Source organism: Micromesistius poutassou (assembly GCF_964030765.1).
Source record: "Micromesistius poutassou genome assembly, chromosome: 2".
In the NCBI taxonomy this organism is placed as follows: domain Eukaryota; kingdom Metazoa; phylum Chordata; class Actinopteri; order Gadiformes; family Gadidae; genus Micromesistius; species Micromesistius poutassou.
In genome coordinates this window covers 11024399-11046347 of record NC_140272.1, presented here as the reverse complement: position 1 = coordinate 11046347, position 21949 = coordinate 11024399, and the positions used below count along the sequence as shown (strand labels likewise).

Here is a 21949-nt window from a genome sequence, read left to right as displayed (position 1 = left end):
AACAGAACGGGAACATGTCAGAGCAGTGAGTCATGTTTGTCAGTTTGAAACCAAAGATGGAGATCATTTGCGGCTTTTCTCGACTTATAGGACTGTCAATCAAACATAAAAACTATAAAGCAGTTGTTACATCAGGTTGTTGTACTTACTTAACATTTGTTTCTAATGAAATTATTATTAAACCATGAAACCCTTTCATGCTCAAAACCCTGTTCAGTATATACAGTCTATATATATGTATCGACTATTAACCAATGTTTTAAATTGTGACATTTAGTTTGGTTTCCGAACAATAACTGGTTATCATGAATATCTTATTTGTTTCCGTTAGCTGCCTTTTGTTTCCTACTCAACACTTACATCATCAGTTCTTGTTTAAACGTGCTGCATGCAACCTTTCTATTGCAGCCATTACTCATTTAAAATATCTGAATTAGAGTGGAACACTCCTATCCCTGAGCCAATCCTTATCCATCCCCGGAATTCTTCCCAATGAATCATTATATTCCTGTCCACCTTACCATTCACGACCATGGGAAAATCTGTCCGAAAACAAAATAGCCATTTCTTTAGCTAAACTCTAACCAGAAAAGTTAGTTAAAAGTAAAACGTACATAGTGCAGGTTTAAATAAAAATAATTAAAAACATGTTTTTAAACGCTAACATGTAATATTATAGCTTAATATGAGCTCATCTATGAATGCAGAGTTATTAACTACATTATCCTGATTGAGAAATGAATTATAGAGTTATGTGTTACATATACTGACTATGAATTTTGAATATGAGTTATGTGCTGCATATCCTGACTGAGGTATTAGTGGAGTTATCTACTACATATCCTGACCATGAGGTAGTCATAGTTATAATAGAGTTATGTACCCTGATTGAGGTTTGGATATGAGATATGTACTATCGTTTCCTGACTATGAGGTATTACTAGAGTTATGTAGGCCTACTACAGTACCCCAGGCGCGATTCTAGGTTTCTTAAACGGGGGGGGGGGGGGGATTGCGGGCGTACGGGATTGTTGACGGGGGGGGGGTATGCGGGATCGCGGGCGGACGAAATTGTTGACGGCGGGGGGGGGGGGGGTCGTCTTTTTTTTTTTTTTTGTAATTATTATTTTTTCAAACAAAAATAGATTCGGGGCTATTTCAATTTGATCCGGGGCTTTAGCCCCGAATAAAACATCATAGTGACGCCACTGCAGTACCCTGACTGAGGTTTGAACCCTGACTATTAGGTTTGAATATGAGTCCTCCCTGGTAAACTGGGCTTGGTATGGTTGATATTGTAAATCCCTCACTGGCTGAGAACAAACACAACAAATTATTAGAACAAGTAGGCCCTACGCCTAGTTTAACCAACAACAACAATATGCACGTTTGTAGAGCACCCTTCAAGCCGAGAAGGCACCCATAGTGCTTTACATAAACAGACAAGCATTTGGAACAACATTTTTCCATTTTAATTCAGTTCATGAATCGGTTTATTTTATAATCCTGACATCACTGCCTTCAATTATGCCAAGTAGGCCTAGGTATGTAGGCCTATGTTATTGTAAGACGTTGTGAAACAAAAGTCTGTCGGACTATCTTTTGACACAGTTTTTACTTGAATGCCTAGCTCGTTCCAGCATGTTCATGAGTAAATACTATTCTCTTGTGTAACATTTGACAGACAGCTCCACAAACAGGAATTTATAGGCATACTTGAATAAACAACAAATCGATCGTTCCTCATATTAAGTCTTCAGTAGTTTGTTAAATCTATTGAAACACATCACAATTACTTCTTAATCAGATAGAACGCAGTGTGCTTGTGCGCTTGTACTACCAATGGGAACGTTCAAAATACGGGTGAATTCCAGTGACTGGACAGAGGACTGCTTTGGGCGATATTCAGATTTGGATGACTAATAAAACAGCCCTTCAGTCAAGACGCATGGAGTCAGACCGAACGACACAGTTGATGGATGAGGAGTAGGAGTCTTTAAAAGCAGAGCAGTCGAAGTTCCCCATGTCGATTATGTAATTAAGGGTCAAGTATAGAGGGTACACATAATTGGAGCACCAATTATATGCTGGAAATCTATCGGTGTGAATGTATCAAACATCTGTACAAAACCTGCTTTTTCCATATCAAGAACATTTCTAAACTCCGCCCCTTCCTCACTTTCTCTGACGCAGAGAAACTCGTTCACGCCTTTTTTGTTCCAGCAGGCGTTCTTAAGTTGTCCTTAGATTTTTCATAATTCAATCTGCACTTCAACTCCTCTTAGACTAGCTGTTTTTATAAAATGTATTTTATCACTGGATTTTAATGTGTTATTGCCCTCATTGTTATTTTGTTTTTCGGTTTTTGTAGCACTTTGAGATTATTTTATGAAAAGTGCTTTACAAATAAAATGTATTATTATTATTATTATTATTATTATTATTGGTCCCCATCATTCTCAGGTAATGAAAATTCTTATTTTCTTCATGGGATTATTCTTGAATATGATATTTCAAAAAGAAAATGCTTGCAATGCAAAAGTTATAGTTGTTTGTTGTCATTATCTAAACCAATGAAAGAACAGAAAGAAGTCGCCACTGCAGCAGTGGGTGGAGTTATCTGGGATATGCACCAGGTTTGATCCAGGTAAGCTCACAGGATGAGTCCCCATGATGACTGAACAGAGAGTAGAATGACCTTAGTGTCTGAGTCTGGCGGTCCCTGGTTATCTCTTAATCTTACGGTTAACCTGTAAATCCAGCTTCTTGAAACCACTGGCCGATCCTGTTTGCAGTCATTTTCTGACAACTTCTGCAGGACACTCACCCACACTGACAGACTCCGTCTGGTACACTGTGATTACACAGCATGGATCTCCGTAAGTAATACAACTCTACATATCTGTCTGTCTGTTGATGTCTGTCTTTTTTAGATCCCTCAGTGTCTGTCTGTCTACCCTTCTGTCCGTCTGTCGGTCTTTCGTTCACTCTGTGTCTGTCTATCTACTAACCTTCTGTCTGTCTTTGTTTTGGTCGGTCGGTCTGTCTCTGTCCGGCTAGATACATGTTTACATAGGCCTACTGTATGTACAAACTTTCAGGTACATACACGTACTTCTATGTATGAATGCACACATGTATAGGCCTACACAATGATCATCTGGTCGTTTTGTGTAGGCCTACTCCAAGTCAAGAAATAACAAGTAGAAGGAGGCTGAAAAGACACAGAAAGAGGGTGTTAGAGATAGACACTCTCTGGTAGCCTACTACACAATGCTAATGAAATACGCCAAGCTTAACATTTCCAAATTTATTGAAGTAACATCAAGTTACATCATGTTGTATCTAAATTCTAACTCAATAACAACAAATAACAGCAAGTTCAACAATAGAGAAAATAAAAGTGCAGCTGTGTCATGACCAGTGGCGTCAGGCTGTTTTATTCGGGGCTAAAGCCCCGGATATTATTTAATTAGCCCCGAATATAATTTTTTGGTTAAAAAAAAAAAAAAAAAAGAATTCAACTTTCTGACGGTCCTTGAACGCCCCTCGTTTACCGCACGACAACAGAGCAACAGGTGAGTCAGTACACTTCAGCAGTCGGACTCAGTATTTGCAACAGGTTAGTAGTGAGCACAAGCTCTAGATTTCACTGTCTTTATTATATGTCAGTAATTCAAATGTCTGTAAACGTTTTAAAAACCAACTGATTAACTAACAGTTAATCAGGGGGATTCCAGGGGCAGCTCAAAATAAAATAGCCTAGTCCTTCTAGAAAGAGAATAAACGGTTTAAAAACATACTGTTTACCACCTCAAGTAAATTAACTTATCATATCCCCAGTCAGATCCATATATAGGCCTATATATATACATATATACTATATATATATATATATATATATATATATATATATATATATATATAACCTATATGTAAAATCGGTCTCACTTGTATTCATTTTACTCTGAAATAACTTGAGTGGAACTTTAGATGTCTGGGGATAAGCAAGTTATATAAGATAAGTTTATTTAGGTAGGCTAAAGCATGCAAAAATTTGCATGCGCAATAGAGCATACAACATTTTTTTGTCCTTTTCCCTCTGGGCTGAGCCCTGGATGTTTCAGAAACCTAGAAACTCCCCTGGTCATGACTTGTATCAAGTTAAAAAACAAACAAAAAAAAAACGTATGAGACCTATCCCTGCATGAGTGGCTGCAAAGCTGCAAGCTTAAAATGTTTAAATGTATTTCAAAAAAAAAAAAATACATTATTAGTGACACATCTACAAAATACGCGAGCAGTGCCCCCGGCCGAGAAGCAAGCTTGAGTGTCAGCGGACAGACTATCGGACGTAGAGGATTCCAGTGATGAGGCTGCGCAGCATCGGGACGAAGCTGCTGCTTGATCACAACACCTAAATGACTCTTTTGGTGTGTGATCGTGGTGGGGATCAGTAAGCGAGCGATATTCAGGAGCGGAGGAGTCAACTAAAACCGTCAACAGTGGATGATGTGCTTTTTTGCACGGCAATCTAAAGCACCACGCCAAACACCACTAGTGTAGGCTAATTCCCCGGCGTTCCATCTTATAGGCTATGTCTAAATTTCCTTCGGGTGCGGGTCGAGCGTCGGTATCAATTTATAGCGGGTCTAGTCGGGTGCGGAATGTAATTTGCGCTACTGTCGGAACACGGGTCAGATGTGGTTTTAAGTTTTGCGGGTAAGGACGGGTGCGGGTTTGCAAAATAAGAGCCCAAATACTTTAATAATTCTGATTTTTCTTATTCGTATTGCATGCTTAATAAATGTATACTCTGTTTGAGTTCATCTCACTCAAAAAGTAGTCCCCTTTAGAACTACGATGAATAACGTTAGCGAATTTTTCGTAGGTGGAATCCGGAAGAATCATAAATATTAGGGTTACGCAGGGACGGATTAAACAAATATTGGCCCCTGTTCACGTGACGTTCACGTGACGTGCACGTACAGCCAGCGCGTCTCTCTTTGCTGTCGCTGTGCAGGCTGGTGCACAATTTCACACAATGAAAATGTAGTAGGCTTACATTATGTCATATATTATAACTCAGGCCCACACAGAAATGAATTCCAGCATTTGTTTTTATTATTAGGCTGTAATGTCCCAGTCTACAGACTAGGAGGAGAGGCATTAAGCCTAAGGTCGGTGTGCGTAAGTGCAGACAGTACACTGTAGCGCTGGTTACAGAAGCACACAATAAAAACAATCAAACCGATAAAACAATAAAATGGACTAAAAGTTACACATTTAACTTAGTGCTGTGCTTTAACAGTCTGAACAGACTAGCCTATGGAGGCAGAGAGAGGCATAAGCCTAAAACAATAATTAGTTCTGGAGTGCAGACAGAGTGCACTAGCCTACTGCTTGCAGACGCATACAATAAAACGGACGAAACAGTTAAATCCTTAGCCTACAAGCTTTCTTCTGACTTTCTTGGAAGCAAAGTCGTGGATTAGGTCATCAAATTTCAACTCACGGACGAGTTCTGACTCAATTGCCATGAGTGACAGGCTGTTTAAGCGCCTCTGTGTTAACTTACATCGTTTTTAATTCTCGCCATCTGAGAAAAGGACCGTTCTCCCTCACAATTGCTGACAGGAAGCGTCAAATACAGTCGCAGTGCAATGTATACATTTGGGTATGTTGACTGCACTCCAGAACTAATTATTGTTTTTAGCCGTTTTGATGGAGGCATGACAAGACCTTGAGTTTCATTTCGAATGAAAGATATGAATTGAATCATTTCATCAGCGAATTCTGATGCGTTTAAATCACATGGATAGGTAGAATAAAGCATGTTTGCTTTGGCAATTACATCAGTGTCACGTGCAGCGTGAGGAATGATCGAGGTATGACGCGCACCATGCGATGATCATTCAAAGTTGTTGTCATGGCAATGCTTGTTTTTAAAATATTAAAACAATGTAACAGTCACACACTACATTTTCTAAATTACACATACTCTTTATATATAAATTTATAGTATTTTTTTAAATTATTATTATTATTTTAATCCGAGGGCCCCCATTGGCTCAGGGCGCCTGTGCACGTGCACACTTGGCACAAGCCATGATCCGTCCTTGGGGTTACGGTTATGGTTATGGTTAGGGTGATGGTTACGCTTATGGTTAGGTTTAGGGTTAGGAGTCAGCGTGAGTTTGCCTGTCCAATCCTAGCGCTTGAGGCGGAACTTTTCCCGGATTCCGCCTACGAAAAAAAACCGACCGGGGAACATAGGATCCGGGGAACATAGGTACGCTCCCCGTTAGCTCAGCTGTAACTTATTAGTTTCTATAGCAACCACACAAGGCTGCATCTGATCACTAGTTTAATAACGTAGTTGCATTGTATCTCGCTTGCGAAACTATGTATCGACTGACCCTCCGATAGATTTCCGACACATTTTAGAAACTTTTTTAAACAAGGTTTATTTTTACAATGGACCTCATGTTTTAAATTTCTGTGATAGAAAAAAAATACAAGCGGCGTATTGATCTACTATTTGATGACGCTGTGCTTAGTCAGCGGGCGACCTGCCGGGTTAATGCCCTCCTCCCAGCCAATCAGAATCAAGCATTCTTAAACGAAGTAGAATAATTAGGCTATATACAGAGAGAGAGAGATAGAAAGTCATACAAGCCCGCTGACAAGAAGACAAGCTGACCGAGAGAGAGAAACACACACACACACGCACGTACGCACAGACTCACAAAGACAAACAGACAGACGCACAGACCGACAGACAGACAGAGGGAAAGGCATACAGGCACACAGACAGACCCTATTACAGACAAGAGAGTGACAGTTAAAAGTAAAGTGGGAGAGAGCATCAGGGAATGACAGAGAATAGCGAGAAAGATAAGAGAGAGATATTGCTATAGAGAGATATAACTCCAATGATTGTTTTTTTTTGTTTACTTCAACCAGTTTATCACACAGTGGACCTCCACTGCCATGCCAATAACTCCGCCCACCACACAAGTGACATCTCAACCGAGGAGTTGATCACCAGGCGAGGACAGTCCTTCCTCCTGACCTTGGAGCTGCCACGACCTTTCAACTCTATCACCGACCAGCTCCACTTCACAGCAAAAACTGGTGAGGGTTTTTACTAAAGTATCAAAAAAAAAATTCTCACATTTACTGGTACTTTGTCAAGCTAAAATATTATTATAGAAGGATTGAGAAATGGATGATACATGGATAGATGGAAGGATGGATTATAGAGATGGATGGATAGATACAGAATGGATGCATGGACATAGGGATAGGAAGATGGATGATGAACAGACTTCTGAATAGATGAATGAAGAAATGGGTACTAGTTACTAGTTAATAGTACAGTACAGGGGCGGCATTAGCTCAGGAGGTTGAGCGGGTTGGCTGGTAACTGCAAGGTTGGTGGTTTGATCCCCGGCTCCTCCTAGCTGAGTGTCATGGTGTCCCTGAGCAAGACGCCTCACCCTAATTGCTCCTGACGAGCTGGCTGTCACCCTGCGTGGTTGACTCTGCCGTCGGTGTGTGAATGTGTACATGAATGGGTGATTGTCAGTCAACACTGTAAAGTGCTTTGGATAAAAGCGCTATATAAATGAGGACCTTTTACCATAATAGTAAACTGAATGAAACCCCATTCCATATTCTTCAGGATCCAGGGCATCAGAAGACCTAGGGACCCAGTCTGCGTTTGGAACCCACGAGAGTCATGTGACCCGCTCCCCGAGTGCCAAGGTGAAGTGGAGGGCAGAGCTTGTGGAGAGCTCCTCCCCAGCCCTGGGCAGAGTGACCCTGGCCGTGACCCCGCCGGCCGACGCCCCTGTGGGAAATTACTTCCTGTCCATGGAGAGAGGGGACAAGGAAGCCAGTCTGGGACGTATGGTGGTGCTCTTTAACCCCTGGTGCCCAGGTAGGGAGACACTTACACATACAGAGAGACACTGACAGCGCGAGGGAGAAAGTGAAAAAAATGTACGTTGTCTTCATTGTCTGTGTGTGTGTGTGTAGAGGACTGGGTATATCTCCCGGATGAGGAGGAGAGGCAGGAGTATGTGTTGAATGAACAAGGAGTGATGTACAAAGGAACAACCAAGTACATCAACTCTGTGCCCTGGGACTATGGACAGGTACAAGCACACACACACACACACAGTCGCAGGCAGACAGATCTACAGACACTGTCCTAAGACAGACAGACATGGAGACAAAGTGATGTCTCCTCCGTTACAGTTTGATGAGGACATATTGGACATCTGCATGAAGATATTGGACGTCAACCCCAAACACCTGAGAGACCCAGCCGACGACGTCTCTGCTCGCTGCAACCCCATCTACGTCAGCCGCGTGGTCAGCGCCATGGTAGGAGACACACCTCCTCCGAAAATCAGAACATGTTGTTCTGAGAGTCTCACTTCCTGCCCTGTGTTGCCGTTCAGAGTACCGGTAGATTGTTTAATTTAGTCTAGTTTATCGCTTCTTCGTGTTTAGACAAATGTGTGTGTGGATCCTTTGATTGAGACTAGTTTGTAGTTGGTAGATGGTTTAACTTAGTTTATTTTCTGTGATGCTGATCATCTAACTTAGTGTAGTTACTGTGGTGTTATCATACATCCGTGGTCTAGCTCATTTAGTTGATTCTAGTTTCTGCATCGGATAGTTACGTTTATTCTAGATAATTGCTCCTTTATCAATCAATCAATCAATCAATTTGAATGCTGATCGTTGGATATAGTCTTAAGATATAGTTTCTTGCTCCCTCAAGTTTAGATCAATGTGTTTGCTGATTGTTGGATTGAGTCTAGTTTCTTGCTCCATGAGTTTAGATCAATGCGTCCGACGACGCTGGTGTCCTGGTTGGATGCTGGGGACAGCCTGACAAACGGGGCGTGCCGCCGTCCATGTGGACCGGCAGTGTGGAGATCCTGAAGCAATGGCGCAAGAATGGCTGTCACTCAGTCAAGTATGGCCAGTGCTGGGTGTTCGCAGGGGTCATGTGCTCAGGTAGGCCTGTGTGTGTGTGTGTGTGTGTGTGTGTGTGTGTGTGTATGTGTGTGTGTGTGTGTGTGATCGAAGATCCTGCATATATATGTAGCTTATATATTGTCAGTCAGCCTGAATTCAGTCCCCTCAGCATGGAGGATTTCACACATTATCCCACTACCTAAGAAACCTTGTCTTGAAACATCTGGATGTCCCAAAAATCGAACCAAACGCCAGAGTGCCGTTCATAGCGTTCAATACATCACAGCCAGATATACTACTCTCCAAGATGCATCAGTTGGAGATGAACCCATATTTTTATACACTGGTACCGTTCCTTCCTCATCAACAGGCAGCAGCAGGTAAGAGTCGATAGCATCTGCTCACCCCCTGGTTCCAACTAACTGCAGTGATCCCCGAGGATTTGTTAGCTCCCCACTGCTATTCACCTGTTCACCGCTACATCCTCACATTCTCTGATGGTACTGCACTGGTAGCCCTGATGAAGGAGGGGAGGGAGCCAGACCGCTACCTGGACAGTGTCAACAAAGTCCTTCAGTGGTGAGAACATAATGTTCTCATTTTCTCAATCTCCTCATGAAAGAGGGGATTACCTCCGGAGCCAATCAATACAAACCATATTGTTCCTGTTACAATTCACAACCAACCCATGAAACAAACCTCATCATTCAAATACCTGGGGTTGCACATGGACAATGCACTGTCCTGGATCTACCCTGTGAACCTAATCTGCAATAATAATCCTCTGACTTTGTAACTTTGTAATACTCTCACATGGACAATGCTAGCACCCACTCACACAGAGACCCTGATCACAGGCCATTTGTGTGTACATGTATGGGTCTGATGTACTTCTATGTTGGATGTTCTTGTTGTTAGATATTCTTTCTATGCTGTGGTTCATTGTCAGAGCATTAAGCAAGAACATTTCCGTGTGAACAAAAAATGTATCAATAAATAAAACGCCAAAAGATAAAGATAAAGTGCTCTTCTAAAATGACTGTAGTGTAAAGTAAAGAAGGACTCAAAATGTCCTCTGCAGTGATGCGGTGCCTGGGCATCCCGTGTCGCGTGGTGACCAACTACCAGTCAGCTCACGACACAGACAAGTCCCTCACCGTCGACGTCTACTACTGCGACTACGGAGTGCAACCCAAGGAGTCAAAGGACAGCATCTGGTGAGCAGGAGCCATCATTCATCCAGAGCAGGACCTAGCCCGCAACGTTACAACTAATAAAGGTTTTGCATAGTAAGCTTCTGGGTGCAGGAGTTCCATACAGAGGGACTTTTAGATAAAGATAATTATTGAGCAGGCAGGGTTAAGGACATCTTGCTCTAGGACGCCTACAGCTAGCCTGTGATCATTTGGGTTTGAAGACCCTTTTCAGCTGAGGATCAAACACCCCTGATCACTACACTGCAGGAGACAAGGGATGTTGGTGTTTTCTAATGTTCTCATCATTCAGATATTGGTAAATTCAGTGTATATTTCAACAGTTATACATTTTATTTTTAATTTTATTTTCACCATGTCCATAAACACTTACCTACTTACTTGGATACAGACTTACTTACCTAGAAGTTATTTCCTTACTTTTTTACTGAATTGTGTACTCATTGGATGACCTTTTAAAAGGAACTTCCACGTGTGGGTGGAGGCGTGGATGAGGCGTCCAGACCTGGAGGGAGGAGGAGAGTACGACGGATGGCAGGTTCTGGACCCCACACCTCAAGAGAGGAGCAAAGGTACACCCTCCAGGAAGCACACCTCAGTCCTTCACTTCCCCTTATTCGTAATCTGTCTTTATTTGCTACTATTTTCTACTGGACTCCTGTGATGGAGAGTTAGAGACACTGCCATACAAAAGTGTTTTTTGTGTGTGTTGAGAATACGACGTAAGACATAAGAAATGGAGGTTCATGTACAGGTTCAGGCTTACTGACGTAGCTTTCTCTGGCCGTTCATTTCCAGGTTCAGGGTAACTGACATGGCTGTCTCTGGAGGTTCATGTCCAGATTTATGTGAGCTGACTTATCCATCTCTGCAGGTGTGTTCTGCTGCGGCCCCGCCTCTGTTAAGGCCATCCTGAACGGACACACACACCTGAAGTATGACGTCCCGTTTGTCTTCGCTGAGGTCAACGCCGACGTCATCGACTGGCTGGTCAGTACACTGAGACACATTTCTTCATAACAGAACAACAGAGATCAGCTTTTCAGTTATAGTAAGATTATGTGTGAATATATACCTATACTAGAGATTTAAGTGTTTTTGTATAACAATCAATAATTGTTAGGGTATTTTTTGTAGCTAATGTCCGACGACCCAAAGCAGCAGCTGTACTCTGACACAGAGCGAGTCGGCCAGAACATCTCCACCAAGTCAATCGGCTCCAACAAGAGGCAGAACATAACAGCCACGTACAAACACAGAGAGGGTGCTCACGCGCGCACACACACACACACACACACACACACACACACACACACACACACACACACACACACACACACACACACACACACACACACACACACACACACACACACACACACACACACACACACACACACACACACACACACGAAATAAACCACAAAATGACCAATCCAATCGAGAAGATGGTACCTATGGTCACTTCCTGTGTGGTTCTCCAAACAGGAAGTAAAATGGAGAGGAAGATCTTCAAGCATGCCATCACCAGGGATTACTCACTGGAAGGACATGCCCGGCACAAGATCAGCTTCAACCCGGAGGGCCTTAGCATTGAAGCAGAGGAGGAGGAGGAGGTGGCTGAGGGAGGAAGCAGCATAGGGAATGGGGAGGTGAACGTCGTTGTCCCGACTACACCTCTCCCCCAGATGGTGGTGATGCAGATTGAGGAGGTACGCCGTGACATCACTTCCTGTCGATGATAGGTTTTACCGAGAATATTTCAGAGTCGAATACCCTCGCCACTAGACTATCCTGCCCGCAGATTTCCACTGAGCCCCAGTCACCTGGATCATCTTTTTGATGTCTCTGGGGGGGTATGTGCAGGCATCTACGCCCGTCAGTTGGCAGGACATCCATCTGAAGGTGACCCTGAGCAGTGATGACCAGGTGCCCAGATCTCTGTCTCTGAGGGTCAACGCCCAGACCATGCTGTACACCGGCGTACCGGCCGCCAATGTCCTCACAAAGACTGAAGAGCACACCTTGCAGCCTGGACAAGGTAATGCGCTCACTCACTCACTCACTCACTCACTCACTCACTCACTCACTCACTCACTCACTCACTCACTCACTCACTCACTCACTCACTCACTCACTCACTCACTCACTCACTCACACACACACACACACACACACACACACACACACACACACACACACACACACACACACACACACACACACACACACACAGGCGTCGGTTGCCTTATCTCGGTTTCATGTTGTTTCTCTTGTTTCTGTTACGTTACCTTGCTTCCTTGCTTTATCTCCCCCAGCTCTGTCCGTCGCCGTGGTGATCCCGTTCTCGGTGTACAGCAAACACCTGTTTAGCTGTGACAGTATGAACGTGTCTGTGTTGGCCACAGACCAGAACCACCCAGAGCTGGTGTACCTGGCCGAGAACAACATAGTCCTGCAGGATCCTCCCATCTCTATCACCGTGAGACACACACACACACACACACACGCACACCATGCTAACACAATACAGTGTCATCAAAAAACAGTTGTAGTGAAATCTAAAATCAACAAGACAGCAACCAACAGACAGGAGCGGAAAGGAACATATGGTTGGTCAGAGTGAAGCTGAGGAATTGTCGACCAAAGTAGCTGTGGAATGTGAGACAATCTAGATACAGGTTGGTACAAGTTATGGTGGTGTCTGCCACCTTGTAGCCTGGTGTTAGCTAGACTTCAATTGAGTGCAGTGTTTCAAGCAGTGCTGTTTCTATAGTAACGGAAACCTGTTCAGGTACTGTCCTGTGGGGTTGATTGATGGCTGTTTTGTGTGTCGAACACACACTCACACCACACTCACACCTCAGCAGTTATGTTTGGCAAACACATTCAACACTGCTTGCCTTTTGTCTGGAATGATATATTATGAGATAGGCACTGTTAAAGCATTATAACAGCCCACAGTACATTACAGCCCTCAAGCCCTCAGCAAGCTGACCCACAGTTCAATATACCTGCCGTAGGAGTTCATTCAGAAGTTAACATCACAAAGGTTATTCTGAGCTCTCAGCTGCAATGATAAGCAGCATTCTCTGGTAAGCAAGCCAGGCTTCTGGTTGAGGGACCTGGGGGCAGGGTAGTGTAGTGGTCAGGGTGTTTTCCTCTAGCCCAAGTCAAAAGGTTCTGGTTGAACCCCAATGTCCTCAGTCTACCTGCCTGTCCCAATCATCAAGATAATTGGGTGAAAGTGCCTGCAAAAGGACTGAATGATTACTATGATATAACAGGTATTGGTCATGCTCCATGTCAGAGTGTGACCATAGATATTCTGAGAATTTATTGTTACTGTTAACTGGTATGGTTCCTGTTCTCCGTAAGGGACAGAGATTAGCCCTGTGGCTGGTTGTGTGCAGCCTGTCCATTTGATTGTGAGGATGGAGTAAGTAAGTGCTGTGTGTCTACTCGTGTTCCAGGTGAAAGGTGCAGCTCGGCTTTACCACCAGCTGGAGGTAGATGTGGCCTTCAGCAATCCCATAAAGGAGACCCTACAGAACTGCTCCTTCCATGTCAGTGGCAGCGGCCTGCTCATCGACCCTGTGGAAGCGAGGTGTGTGTGTTTGTGTGTGAAAGATATTCACACAATCATCTGTTGTTCATATGGAATGTCCCTTTAATGTAGGATTTCCATAACCAACGTTATTTAGAGTACATTTCAGCGGGGAGTTTAAGGCCCTTGGGTAGCCTATATCTCTAATAGGTCTACTTTCATATTATTAAAAGCATTGCGTCTGATGTGGTTCTGATGTTTTATACGAATGGCTTATTTCAGTTTATTTATTAATCATGTGTTTTTGCATGCGTGTGCTGCTCTCCCAGTCTACCGGACCTGAAACCCAGTCGCCGCGTTCGGCTAGTGCTTTGCTTCACACCGTACAGGATGGGAAAGAAGACCCTGGCGGTCGACTTTAATTGCTCCACTTTCAGGGATGTCAAGGCCAGCGTCACCATCGACGTTCAAAGATATTAGGCCACACCACTCCATTTACCGTCCATGGTGATGAATTCTTGGTGGTGACGGTTATGAAATATGAAAATTTGGCAATCAATATATTGAAATAAATACGTTTTCAAAAGGACTACTGTTATTTATTTCAGGTAACTTTTATTTGATAATGCCACGTTTATTTATTCAATGCCATATTTATTTCATAATGCCACATCCATTCATTGGATGTGTTTATTTATTCCATAGCCTTATTTATTTATTTAATTATTTAATTCCATACAAACCTACAGGTATTTTTTGTTCACTTCAACCTGCAGGCATCACAGTATTCTAGGCTAGCGTGTCAAGGGAAGGCTACACTATTTTACACATGGATTCAAAATCAAACTCCATAATAATTGAATACATAGGGAATTTTGATGAAAGTACGGTGCATACGCTCGTATTCACTGGCTTTATGAAGTTGAGGGTTTAATTCATCTGTCTTTTACACTGCCTCGATTCTTATTGGAAAATGCCGCACATTCGTAATTGATAGATGACGCGATTGTTGGCCCGATTTTTCGCAGTATTTATTAGTCCACCATAGTGAGTTAACAGAAGGCATTTGAAAAAAGTTTAGTCTTAAGTCTGGACTTAAAACAAGAGACAGTCACAGTCAGTCATAGTCATTAGGTGAAAGCTATGTAGATTAGGGTGACCACACGTCCCCGGTTTCCGGCGACAGTCCGTTTTCAGTGACCTGTCCCCGGCTACGGCTGTCCCCGGATTTGACTGTGACTGAGTTGCCAAGTAGGCTACGTACTTCCAAGTCCGCGAGAACGTAGTCCGCGTACTTGGTATTGAGAAACTCGTCACTGGACTCGCTTCCTGAGTCATTGTTTATCTTAGCAGGTAAAGCCGAAGCTGACATTTTTTTCTGTTTCTCAGACGAGCGTCAATTTGAGAGCTTTAACTACATGCTACCACCTTCCTCAAGTGCATTGAAAAGGCTGTCGTTTGCACAATTTCACAAATAATCACCGCTCACTGAAAGAATATGTGAAGGATACGTATATTTACGGGGGGCGTCCAAACAGTCCAAAAGAAAACGAAATCCTACAGTTCGCAGGTCTCGTAAATGCTGCAAGTTTCGTCCTGAATGAAGCACGATAAAGGTATTGGATGTGGGCGTGGCTGGACCTTCCAATCCGCATGTGGGCGTGGTTGGACGTCCAACTCCGCCTTCCCGCAGGCCGCAGCCGTTAGTACTTGGCTTTAGACCCCCATCGTGTGGCTAGAAAAATAAGCAGCATGTATCAATTTTAATGGAACAATGTGTTTCGTTTTTTTTTTTAAATGTTTCTAAAAAAAAAAACGTTTGACACGCAATAAAAATGTATCGCATACAATATTAACATTTTAAAACATTTAAATAAAATAAGACTATCTGAAACCCCGCGATACTTAGGGTTTGACGGCGTTGTTCGGCTTTTTCCTCTGCGTGGTTACTCATGAATTGAAAGCGAAGCTGCGAGGTCTGAAGTTGATCTTCCGCCCAGCGGACTGTAGAACTTACGAGAGACGACCACCCCTTCCCTTTCCGCATTCAAGAAACCAGAAGAAAGCTTGTGTCGGTCTGACATGAGCCGGGACAGGAGAGAAAGAATACCACAGCACAGGACAACATAAAATACCTCGGATTTGTCGAAGCTGTCGCTGTGGAGCTGACTGAAACGCTTAGCATTAGCTTTAATTTAAAGACATCAGTAGAGACTAGGTAGAGTTGTACACGTTTTGACTTACTCAGTGGAAGACTGCAGCCGGTAAGTGACCGTATTGTACTAGCAGAGACTAGTGCTAGTGGTTAGCATGCTAGCTAGCTGTACAATGTGCTAGCTAGCCGCCGGTGCTCTTAACACAACGAGACCGTCCGTTAACATGTATGAGTCGTGTCGCATCTGCTGCGAGTTATAATGTCCCTACAATAACGTGATTATATAGACATGCAGGTATTGCACAGAAATACTTTCAACAGGAATTATGTCCAACTACCCTTTTAACGTTCATTCAAATTAGCCTATGGTTGGATATATTTACTCAACCCAACGCAGTAACGCTCTTTATCACTATTTTAGTAGCTTGAATTTTATAACATCTTGTACAAGATCCTCGTTACTAAGTCAAGTAGATATTTTATTGGGCGAATAATTATTTAAATCTGTCTTATGTTTCAGCTGAATCCATCGGTCTAGATTGGTATAACCTTTCAATGTGAATATATGTGGATCTTGTGGTATTGAAATATCCCCCCTGGTATTCACTTCTGACGGTAGGCTGAGAAGATGCCCCCCAGATGTAGGTGGTTGGAGCTGAAGCAAGCAGGGAATGAGAGCTTCAAGAAAGGACAGTACGGAGAGGCGTCAGAGCGTTACAGTCAGGCTATCAAAGAATTCGAGAAGTCAGGTGGGTTTCTTTCTTGTTTCATGTTTTCATCTGTGATTCTGAACTGTAGATTAGTGTTGTTGGTCAAGTCTAGCAGCAGCTATGGAATATTGCTCTGTTATTCTTGGTTTACCGTCATCTTTATTTGTCTGACATTTGTCTCCCACCATACACCATTTTATGTGAATGGAAAGATAGCATTTGGTCATTGGGTGAACATTTTCTTCCTGTGCAGGCAAGAAGAGCCCAGAGGACCTGAGCATTCTCTACTCCAACCGGGCCGCCAGCTACCTCAAGGATGGAAACTGCAGCGAGTGTGTCAAGGACTGCAACATGTACGTACTCACAGGCTTTCTCTCCATTCTCTCTCCTAGTTCACATCTGTCTGTCTCTATGTTGAACTAGTCTTCCTGTCTCTTTCTCTTGGACTTGTCACTATCTGCGTTAAACCAGTCTGCTGGTTGTGTTAAGTTAGGTACTGACGCCAGTGAGATGATTTCCAATTCATTCATCCATACTTTGAATTCATAAAACCTGTGATTTGTTATTGTATCTGGACTAGGTTTCTTCCTGGTTGCAGGTATTTGTAGAGGATTGGCTGCAACTAACTGTTCATTTTTGGTTGCAGGTCTCTAGAGCTGATTGGCTCCTAAAAGCCTTCCTGGTTGTTGTAGTTTTCTGGAGCTGATGGCCTCATATTGACTAGGTTCCATCCTGTATGCAGGTCTCTGGATCTGGTGCCATTTGGGGTGAAGTCCCTGCTGAGGCGAGCATCTGCCTACGAGGCCATGGAGCGCTACAGGCAGGCCTACGTGGACTACAAGACCGCCCTGCAGGTGGACTGCAACATCCCCGCCGCACACGACGGAACCAACCGGTAGGATTATTTACTATTTAGTTCAACTATATAGCAGATTGCATCCAAAGAGACTTAAGGTGAATTCAGATAGACATCATAATGAGCAGTGAAGCAGTGTCTTTCTCAAAGATGCCTACAGGTATGGCCAAGGGGAATCGAGCCCAGGAACATTTATATAATAATACAACTTAAAAAATTAATGTTTTCATAAAAATACCGTCTCATTTGGCACATGAACTCTGATATTGTATTAAGTGTGTTGTTGACCTGTTCTCTGGTGTCCCAGGATGACAAAGGTTCTGACAGAGATGGACGGGCTGGCCTGGAGGGAGAAGCTGCCAGAGACCCCGGCGGTACCGATGGAGGTCCGAGAGAGGCTGGCCCAGCAGGCTAGACAGAGCTCCAACACCCCCAAACAGCAGCATAACGGAGCTAGGGACGTACCTGGTACGCAGTAAACACACACTTAATCCATGTCCCGCTACTAACTGCCCTGCCAAGGCAAACTGCACAATGCAAAATGACTAAACATGTTTTTTTTGACCGCCCAACCAATTGTGTTATAAGTAGTTGCGTGGAATACTATCAATAAACAATGACTCGATAAGTAACTTTTGCCCTGAAGAAATCCTCAATGTTTTTGACATTACCCCAAAAATGCAGATACTAAGCACTGCCTTTGTATAACTATGAATTGCTATATGTAGGCAGTACAACAGCAGCGTGCAGTAACTAGTGTTTCAATTCCAATATCTTGTTTTTTTTATGTATTTTTTCATCTTTTACTACATTCCATCTGCTTTTAATTGTTTATTTTAGATGTCTATGTTTTTGAATAGCCACTTAAATGAAAGTAGCCATGCGGAACATTTCAACTAGCTCGTAGCTTAAAATTACTATTAGTCAATGCTGATCGATGGTGGTTTAAATATGTTATTAATAAAATCACTTCCTTATTCTACAAATAAAAATGCTGGCCACACAGTACCTCTCTCTTTGTTCTTAAGAATCGTACCTTTGACCCTCCCAAACCTCTCCCACTCTTGCCACCAAGGCCAATCGAGCTACACTATTTCAAGGCACACGGGTGCAAAGCCACATAGTCGACGGAACACGGTCTGTAGTCAATGTGGATCGATAGTGGTTTAAATAATGTTAATAGTAAAATCACATCCTATAAAATATTTTCTACAAATGAAAAATACCGGCCGGCCAGAACCCTTTGCGTACATGGTATGTTGCCCTGCCATGTTTCTATAGTAGTCCAGGGAAGGGCCCAGAGAGGACACTTTCTTATTATCTTCGGATCGCTATCTTACTTGTAAGCTAATGCCTATGCTTTTACAGACTAATGGGCTAAATACAGTGATGGAACCTCATCACTTGAAACCTGGGTACTCCATGTCTCAGACAATGAAATCGTTTTGAAAGTACTAACTGGCCCCTTAGTCATAACTGAGTCTTAACTCAACCTCCCCAAAAAGTCGTAGATACGGTTTGCTCTTGTATGGCAAAATATCTTTCTCCAATTCTCTATCTCAACCAGGTATCAGTCAAGTGCTAAAGCTACAAAGACGGTCATGCTTTGCCCTCTTTATCTCTCCACCTCCCTCTTTCTATACCTCAGATGCATGCACACAGTAACTTTTACAAGCAAAGTCTTTCTCTGTCCCACTGTCTCTGATCAGTCTGATTGTAGGACTGCATTCATGACTTAATAGAAGTCTGTCGCTCAAATATAAATTGTTTAAATAATTTCCTTGTTAATGATGCTAATGTATGCCCAAGATAATAATGGGAATTTGCTATAACATTTTAGATGCATTTTAGATGTATATTGTTCTGTATAGAACAGAATGTAATGCAATGGAACCAGTCAGTATACCAGGGACATGCTGCGTTCAGCTGATCAAAGAAAGGTTTTGTTTCCCAAGATCCACCTTTCTCTTTCTCCCTTCCTTAGCTCCTAGTCAGCAGGATGTGCGCAAGGCCCAGGTTCTGAAGGATGAGGGGAACGCTCTGGTGAAGAAGGGACAGTACCAGAAGGCTGTGGAGAAATACAGCCAGAGTCTGAAGCTCAACCCCACAGAGATCACCACCCTCACCAACAGGTCTGTTCATTCTACCACCATTCCTCCCTCCATTACTCTCGCTCGCTGAGGCCTCTCCTACACCAACAGGTCTGCTAAATAGCGCCATCCTTGTAGAAACGCTGCATGGTAGAACTGCAGAAGGAGCGCAGTGCCATAGCGCCACCGCTACATACTGTAATGAGAACCATCCTGATTCTACACCTCTATCATCCTTCCCTATACACCCGTGTATCTTTTTCCCTTGTTCTTCACTCTGTGTGTGTAGGGCTCTGTGCTACCTGTCAGTGAAGCAGTACAGGGAGGCGGTGAGGGACTGTGATGAGGCTCTGGTGATGGACGGCAGCAACATCAAGGCTCTTTACAGGAGGGCCCAGGCACACAGGGAGCTCAAGGTGACCAGGACCTCATGATCATAATGGCATGGCATTATTTTTTCTTGTAACAATCCCTGATATCTCACTGATTTCAAGCCCTTTTGTGACATCACAAGTTGGAACCCCGGATGTCACTCCGCTTTGAGGACCACGTTTTAATGGTTTTGCATGGTCTTTCAGGACAGCAAAGCATGCATGGAGGACCTCAACAGGCTGCTGAGGGTGGAGCCAACGAACACAGCCGCACTGAAACTGCTGCAAGAAGTCCAGAAGAAGAAGTGATGGCTCTCCAGGAAGGGTGGAGGAAGTGGTGACAATCATGTGACTGCCTGCAGAGGGGGGGAGGAGGTTGAGGAGGAGGGACGTTCGGCTGGGCAGGGACATGATTGGTCCGTTTAGGAGAACAGAGCAGGGTTACGCCTTCCCTTGAATGCATGTTGGGAATTTCAGCGTTTGTCCGTTTTAAGTTGAAACGAGCGTAGCCGTGGCTAGTTCAGCCGGCCTCTGTTTTAAATACAGACGGGACAATCGTCCGTTTATCTTTGGACCAGTGTCCTCACAATGGCCCAAGGATAAACAGCAGAGTTTCCAGCTGTCTCAACAACTCGCTCCCCTCTGCCACCCGAGCCTTCAGCATATCCGAGTTTCTGTTTCTGAAAATTAAGTTTTTCTGGGATATTTGTTGTTTACTAGTATTTATGAATGTTAATGACACACACACACACACTCACATACCAATAGTTCTTAAATAACTTTCAACCAACTGCTTTAAATTCAAATCCTCCTGCCTTTGCTGTAAACAACAGTTACAGGGATTAATATTGTCTGTAAACCTGTTTTCTTGTTCCTGGTTTGACTTGGCTGTATCGGGTGTGATGGCCTCGAGTATATCCTGGGTGTTTATTTAGACCTGACTAGCTGGCTAGTTTCTGATTGGCTTAGACTGGTTTTATGTGATGTCATGCTAAGTCACATCACATGCACTTTAAGTGAGCCGATCAGAAACGCATAAAAAATAGATTCGCTTGCTGATACTGGTGTGGTTTGACCCGCTTTTTTGAAGGCTGTACCTAACAAAGCAGATGAACATGATTCAGAGCATTGGTTTCACTGTGAAGGATAACATCTCACTTTCTGCTTCCACGTAAGAGCAACAGAACTCCGCTTGGTTTCTAGTCATTAAGATGACCTCCCACTACGGGACGTTTTTTTAGTTATATGTTAACTTCAATGCCTCCCGATGACTCCAGCACATGGTTCTGGGAAGATTTGGGGGGTGTTCTGCAACTCCTTTGTCCTCCAAGTTCAGTGAGCCTTGGAGGAGGACATCCACCACACACCTTGCAAACTCAACCACTTATCCTTCTTTGTTCATTGGGGATTTCATCATGTCTGATCTATAGCAGCCGTCCCCAGTTTCACGTTTGATGTAATGTATACTGAGGATGTACTGTACGTTTTGCCTGCTTCAAAATACTACAAATGTAATTTAATGACAACGGTTGACCTGTTTGATTTACCTTTCCAATAAAGTTCTTACTTGGTTATTTCGTCTTCTGTGAGCCTACTTGATCCTACTTGTGCGTCATGCCTTTGGCCATCTGTGTTTGAAAGCTGTGTGTTCACATCATCTTGTGTCCCAGCATGTTTCCCCAAAGCCCCATCAGTATGGCTAAGCTTCTCCCTTCATCAACGTCCCTCCAGACCAACATTTCTCTTGGAACTAATATTCTATTAATACAATGGAAGCTGTGTACCCCTTTTTCTTTATTTTCCTAGAACCCATAGACTTAGCCCTGGTTGTGAAGCCCTGTTTATAAAGGAGAGGGACTCTATCTTGACCCCACCCACTCGTCACTCACAATGTCCTTAAAATGGCTGCAGATGAGAGCGTCTCATGTGATACTCCACTTGATTGACTTGATTTACGTGTGCCGTTTCTAGTGTACTAGTTGTGGCATTGGTATTTTGTAGGCATCTGA

At 43.4% G+C, this 21949-nt stretch overlaps 2 protein-coding genes across 2 annotated transcripts; both read left to right on the top strand.

Moving 5' to 3' along the window:
• Positions 1-2869: 2869 nt before the first annotated feature.
• On the top strand, positions 2870-14238 carry tgm8 (transglutaminase 8; the record flags this gene model as incomplete). The annotated part of the gene is made up of 15 exons (XM_084464812.1): positions 2870-2879; positions 6967-7137; positions 7688-7945; positions 8044-8162; positions 8266-8394; positions 8859-9036; positions 10079-10214; positions 10674-10783; positions 11086-11201; positions 11349-11475; positions 11700-11923; positions 12078-12252; positions 12530-12693; positions 13685-13818; positions 14088-14238. 15 exons carry the CDS (start codon positions 2870-2872, stop codon positions 14236-14238), a joined length of 2202 nt encoding a protein of 733 aa, XP_084320938.1.
• A 1488-nt stretch (positions 14239-15726) lies between these two features.
• On the top strand, positions 15727-21514 carry tomm34 (translocase of outer mitochondrial membrane 34). The gene is made up of 8 exons (XM_084463792.1): positions 15727-16022; positions 16533-16662; positions 16877-16976; positions 17366-17518; positions 17787-17947; positions 19464-19611; positions 19859-19985; positions 20148-21514. The coding sequence occupies exons 2-8, from the start codon at positions 16542-16544 to the stop codon at positions 20247-20249; spliced, it is 912 nt and encodes a 303-aa protein (XP_084319918.1). The 5' UTR covers positions 15727-16022; positions 16533-16541; the 3' UTR covers positions 20250-21514.
• Positions 21515-21949: the final 435 nt, after the last annotated feature.